The sequence below is a fragment of the Camelina sativa genome, chromosome 5, assembly GCF_000633955.1.
Source record: "Camelina sativa cultivar DH55 chromosome 5, Cs, whole genome shotgun sequence".
Lineage (NCBI taxonomy): Eukaryota > Viridiplantae > Streptophyta > Magnoliopsida > Brassicales > Brassicaceae > Camelina > Camelina sativa.
The window spans coordinates 5067129-5073691 of record NC_025689.1 but is presented as its reverse complement, the minus strand read 5'-3'; the positions used below and the strand labels follow the sequence as shown (position 1 = coordinate 5073691).

General features: G+C 31.7%; 2 protein-coding genes across 2 annotated transcripts in view; one reads left to right on the top strand and one right to left on the bottom strand.

Annotated features, from left to right (window-relative positions):
* The window catches only part of LOC104785568 (guanylate-binding protein 4-like), an 8307-nt gene extending 7381 nt beyond the window's left edge, over window positions 1–926 (top strand). The window contains exons 16-17 of the mRNA XM_010510809.2: window positions 127–398; window positions 494–926. Of these exons, the coding sequence (XP_010509111.1) occupies window positions 127–398; window positions 494–635 (414 nt within the window). The 3' untranslated portion in view covers window positions 636–926. The remainder of the gene's footprint in view (window positions 1–126; window positions 399–493) is intronic.
* LOC104785566 (vesicle transport protein GOT1-like) lies at window positions 3505–4811 on the bottom strand. The gene is made up of 5 exons (XM_010510805.2): window positions 4490–4811; window positions 4160–4251; window positions 3964–4044; window positions 3732–3829; window positions 3505–3636 (listed from the first exon to the last, which is right to left on the bottom strand). Exons 1-5 carry the CDS (start codon window positions 4710–4712, stop codon window positions 3567–3569), a joined length of 564 nt encoding a protein of 187 aa, XP_010509107.1. The 5' UTR covers window positions 4713–4811; the 3' UTR covers window positions 3505–3566.

The following is a 6563-nucleotide window of genomic DNA, read 5'->3' as shown; positions in this document are numbered from 1 at the left end:
AAATGTGTTGGTCCTTCGAAACAAAACTATGAGCAAAGATTAACTAAGGTAACATATATACAAGACTATATTATGCGGGAAGTAGTGAATTGCAGTTTGACCTCCCTAGATCTTTTTCTTGTGCAGATGATGGGAAAGTCACGGTCTTTGTTCATCAAAGAATATAATAACCGACTGTTCAACTGGCTGGTTGGGTTCTCTCTTGTAATGGTGGTTGTGGGCCGGTTTATAATAAAATTCATTTTGTTAGAGATGGCAGCGTGGATACTTTTCATATTCTTGGAGACATACACAAGGATGTTCTGGACAGCAGAAGCTCTGTATTACAACCCAGTCTGGCATTTCATCGTTGGGACATGGGAGAATGTCGTGTATAGTCCCGTTCTCGACTTGGACAGGTAACAAAACAAGTCTTGAACGAACCTCTGGCCAAACTTCTCTCTCAATCTCTCTGTTCGTCTAAAAAAGTTTTGTTTGTGTATTTGGTAAACAGATGGGCGATTCCTATAGTGTGCATAATTGCACTTTGTGTGCTTTATTGGCGGTGTTATGGAAAGAGGAAACACGGGGCTCGCTGGCTTCTTCCGATGTACAATAACCAGAAGAATGTCCGGAATAGGGAACGGTCTGAGTAAAAAAAAAAAAGCATTCCTCCTCCCATCCCTTATACTTATAGCATCTTCTCGGGCATGCTCGTTGTTTTTATCATCCGAAGCTCTCTGCCCGTTACTACCAAATTTTTGGACGCAGAAGAATTTCAGAAGAATGAAGAGGATGATTTGATCGATCCAAGTTGGTTTGATTGTACCATTTGCATAGAATGCATTTGTAATGTTTAACTTTATATTATACATATGATCCGATCTGTTTTAATTTTTATACCCTCCCAGTCACGGTTAATTCTAGCTAACAAACCTTAAGAGTCTGTTTCTATTTTATTTATTCAATTCAAGTTATTAATATAGTAGAACAAAATAAACATCAACAAACTAATAAAATAGAAGAACAAACCACTAGCAGCTAAACATTACTATTATTTCCATGTTCTTGGGATTTGGTCATTTGGGGAACTGATAACCACTTCCAATCGTCCCCTCCGTTTTGTTGACTTCGGGGAATTCAAGTATAATCATATTTGGTTGAATAAGATAGGTATGGATAAAAACAAAAAGTGTCGTCATATATTTTCTATAACGATATATAGAACTTTCTCAGCACTAAAACTCAAAGCCCTCAAGCCTCAACTGAAAGCAAGGTTCAAAGATTTAGTTTAACAATACGGGACAAACAATTTCAACGAGGGTTTATTGGTTCAATCAGCCACACTTGCTTATTTTAATCAGTTTAGGTGATTTATCATGATCCTATTATTTTCTAAAACGGTTAACGTTTCAATTTTCTTCTAGAACTGTTCCACGTTAAAAGTTATCAATCAACTAGTAGTTGAGAGACGTCTCTACTCTAGATGCACACAGAAGATGACAATAGCCATAACGTAATTAGCTTTGGTTTCATGGTTCCTTTCGTCTGAATATATATAAGTTAAAAAGAGCACACTTTATTTTTATTTTTGAAACTTAATACAAGCTAAAAACATAGCAGTTCCAAAGTCTTTTTCGCAAATAAAAGTTTAGTTAGACCATTTCATGTAACATATGCTCCTTCAGGGGATAACAAGATTTCAAAGCCTTTAATCAACTACACGAGACTTTGTTGTCAATGGGTTAATACATACTCAGAAAAACGCACATGAATCTCCTTCTACTTAAAACGTGAAGGTAATAACAGATTTGCAGGTTTACATTAATTTTTATTTGGTTAGATTAAGAAGAAAGCAAGTAAAAACATCTTTTATATTAAAAGTTAGTTCTCTGGTAATGCAGGCACAATTTCTGCATTTTTAATTTGTCAAAAAAGTAAAATAAAGAACAGAAATACTCTATAGCCTGGAGATTATATATATATATATATATATATATATATATATATATATATNTATATATATATATATATATATATATGTGGCCAAGAATCTGAAAGATTAACATGAAAGCGATAAAGCAAATACATCATGCAACCATATGATCGTACCGACGCAACACAAATTTATCATATTTTAACTATAAAAATCTCATATAATTCTTATCAACATAAGAAAAATATGTAAATAACAACTACTTAACAAAAGAAAACAAATATAAATGAAGTTCCATACCAGTTTGTTGTAAACATGGTAGTGTTCTAATATTTTTATCTTACAAAGTTAACAAATGCACCTCATATTGTAGACAAACAAAAATTAGTATATTAAAAATATGGTTTGTATTACAAAAATGAACATGAAAAAAATCAATATTTTCATTCTGTTGGATACTATCCATAAACATAACTGTAAGATATGGTTTACAATTTTTATTTCTGAAACCTGATGAAAAAAATTCTAAAAACCATGAAAATGCACCCCAAAAAATATTTAATTATAAAATAAAAGAATGTGATGCCAAAAGTATTGAAAATATACTTAGTTTGCTTTAGAAGCAACAATTTATTTGGAAAGGAAATAAAGATTGTAGAAAACTACTTATACAAAAACAAATGATATAGCAAACAATAGTCATAGAATTATTCTGTTGGGTTTAAATTGTTTAATAGATAAAATAAATTTGGTTCAAATAGAAAACAAAACGGAGGCCATAATTAATGTACCATAAAATTACTATGTTAAATTTTATATGGTGTAATTGTATCATATATAAATAATGTATATTCACCTCTTAAAGTATATACTAATATAAGAGGAGGTTATTGGTTCTATGATTTTAATGGATTTAGAAATCCAGACAAAAATCATGTGTTATTCAATCATTGATTTTAAAATACTTATTAAAATGATGTGTTATTGGTTTCATGATTTACAAATACTTGTTAAAATCCCATGTTATTCATTCAATGATTTGTTTTTGGATTTCAAAATCCACATTATGTTTTAAATGGATTTGAATGGATTTGAAAGTGTAAAATAGAAGGATTCAAATCCAAGGATAAAACATGTTATTTCAAAATCCATGTATTTTGATTTCTAGAATTTACAATTCCATATGGATTTATAAATTACCTCTCCAATAACACCCCCTAACTAATAATATTATTTATAGTTCATTTTAAACAGAAAAAAATAACATAAATCCCTCGCGTGGAGTGTTCCCTAGTTTTTAAATAAATATTCATGTTTAAGGAAAACTAGTTCACTTTAGGATTGGACAAAAAGCTTTGTCAACATAAACGTATTAATTAAGGTGAACAGAATATGACTCACATTGGCCATTTTGCAACGTTAATTTTGAGATTTCACATTTCTAGCTAGATTTTGTTATTCCCAAGCATTCCTTATTTCACTAAAAAAAAAAAATGAATCTCCTGATTTTAATAAAATTTGTGGTATCTTAAGAATTTTTAAATAAAATAGTCACTCATGTGTTAAGTAGTGTCAATGCAAAAAAAACGAACCACATTACAATTACATCAATTTTATTATGTAATAGTCACTCCTCATGTGGTAAGTAGTGTCAATGCAAAAAAACGAACCACATTACAATTACATCAATTTTATTGTATATGAACCTTGGCCAGAAGGAACTGAAATAGAAAACGAATTTTAGTTGTATATGATTATAATTCCACAAGCAATACGTTATACGAGTAAGGAAGAAGAAAGAAAAAAGCTGAAGGACCTGATTAGAACGAAAGAGCCAAAGGCTTCCAGCAGCATTCCGAAGATAAGGGACCCCAACAGAATGAAGAAGACACCAAAGCCGAAAGATATGGAACCCTGAGTAGCGAAGGACATATAAAGCTAAATGAACACACAAACACACACACACGTGACACTAAGGAGAAAGAAAAAAAATCAAGCGGAGACTGAGCGAGAGATATTGATATGGTAGGGAAAGATAAGAACCAAACCATAAAATTTTGATGCAACATGAAAAACTCCAGGGTAGACTTGAGGCCAACGGTTAGAGTAACCCCCGAGCTGAGAACAATCTGAGAAAATATGAATGGAAAACAAAAAGAAAGGATAAGCTATCACTATGGTTCTGTACTTATGCAAGAAAAGTGGCAAAGCCATGGAAAACAAAGATATCTGAGGGGTGCTTACATTCCCGACAGCAAGCAGTTCCGGTTGAAAAACAAAGATTATTCCCAAAAAGGAGAAAAATAGTCCAAATCCTGTTAAGCCTATCCCAATTTCTGTTTCAAAACACATAACAAAATTTGGTTGTTTTGTAAGTAGGGTAACCAAGTTCATTAGGAACCAAATTTGTACCACTGACAATAAAGATGTACCGAGATAAATTATGAATGGGGATTCCCAGCAATAAAGGAAGGATGGTCAACTCATAATCAAGAACATGATAAATAAAACTAAGTAATGTGGATGTTCTTCCAACAACAAGAATATTTAGAAATAACAGTGGTGAGATCATACTTTGGTCCTTCTTTAGAGAGGAAGACATCATGGTTCCTGAATGGTCCAACCGACAAAAGGTCCAAGGTCGGCCAGAAGCCACTGAAATTTTGTTTGTGTATTTGGTAAATAGATGGGAATTCCTATAGTGTGCATAAGTGCACTTTATGTGCTTTATTGGCGGTGTTATGGAAAGATTTCCAATCTTTATCAAACAAGATTGGAAACAAGAATATTTCTTCATAGTTTCAAGATTTCTCCTTTATCTTGTGTAACTTGGGGATAAATTTTGAAGATTTCCAGCTTTAGGATTTTCCAATCTTTGCCTTCAAATTAATATTCTTCAAAAATGAAATTCTTTACCACCGAAGCCGCATAGTCTCCATTTGTTCCCACAAGCTACGGCCACGAGTTCTTCCCCGCATGCGGTCCACGTTAGATCGGTCAATCATTTACGTTTGGCATGTTAGAGATCATAAGCTCATGTTTGGGTACATCAAAACTAAAACACATCAACATGGCTTGACTCGACCATGCATGACATAATAACCTCAATGAAATAAACTTTAAATTCTTATTTTCCTCAATATGATATGGGTGAAACTTCAAATAGACTGTGAAATATGTAAAAGTATATATAAAACAAATTTTAAATGATTTGAAGCCAGCCATATCTAACGGAACATTAACTATAAAGTATTTAGTCCAAACTAATTAATACAGAATCATATCATAGCTCGTATATTATAATATTCGGAAACTTTTGTCTAAATAAAATGCACAATATGCAAACAGACGATATATATTGAGCGCAGTTAAGTAATTTGAATTCAAAATTTCATTGTGGTGTTCATTGAATTGCGTCTGCCATATTTTCCTTGTTACATGGCACGTACATGCATGGTGAGAAAAGGAGCGGTTAGACACAACTTAATTAATTATAAGTACACATTAGCTTAGAAAAAAAATGGAAGAGAGTATTGAACAGAGAAACAAAAAGAGAGAACTCAAATTTATAATATTAGGTGTGAATAATGAACTAAACAGAGAGTATATTAGTATTAAAGAAACGTATGATTTGATTAAAACTAGAAAAAAAAAATCAATTAAAGCCGCAATAAGATCAATTAAGAAGTATGGACTATACAAACAAACAAAATAACTTACCAGGACATTCGGACGACATTTTTTCTTCCCTTCACTTTCTTTCTTATTTAATTCTGTAGTTGTGATATATTCACTATAGCGTTTTACGTTTAGGACTCTCATAGTCCCCAATTTATAGAGTCGGATACGTTGATGTTGGTGTCGTCGGTGAGGTACGTAGTATATATTCAAAAGCCAAAACTTTGACAAAACCATCCTTTAATAGGCCCTTTTCACATTAATGATTTATTTGGTAAAAGCTTTGACACTTAATTATTACTACTTTTTTTGTTAAGCTTTGAAAAGTGTAGTTGTATAATCGATATTTAAACCTTATCGAGAACATGATAACTACGGTTCTTTTTAAGGCAAAGACAATGTCGTTAGGAACGCTGACTGGTTTCTGTTTACAACGTTATATGTGATATTGCATTTGATCTTATTCATCTGATTTTCATTTTAAAACGTTTTAACATTAAAGAAAAAAAAAACAATAATACCCAAAATATGACATTTGATATATGTTGCAACTCTTTAACGTCAAATTTTGTGAAATTGTCACTTAGCCAGATGAAATGAAGAAAGTGTCCTATAGAACTTATACAGTACATGCCAATTTATGTCGAAGTACAACAATAATTTAAAACTTTAGTCATAGTTAATAGTCAATCTAATATGGTTGATATATGGTAGTGTACATACATATTCGAGCTTTCATATGCATGCTTTAGGGTGTCATAAAACATTAACGTAATCATTATATCCTTTTCTGCTATAGAAGATGATAATTTTAAAATGATGTCAGCAGGAAAGCTGAACAAAAATTAAAACCATAAATATCCTATATACTACGTTCTTTTGTAAATGATCTTTTAGACTAATGCACACAAATTAAAATGTCATTTAATTTTTGTTTATTTCCAAACTACAACATCATCCAATATTACCA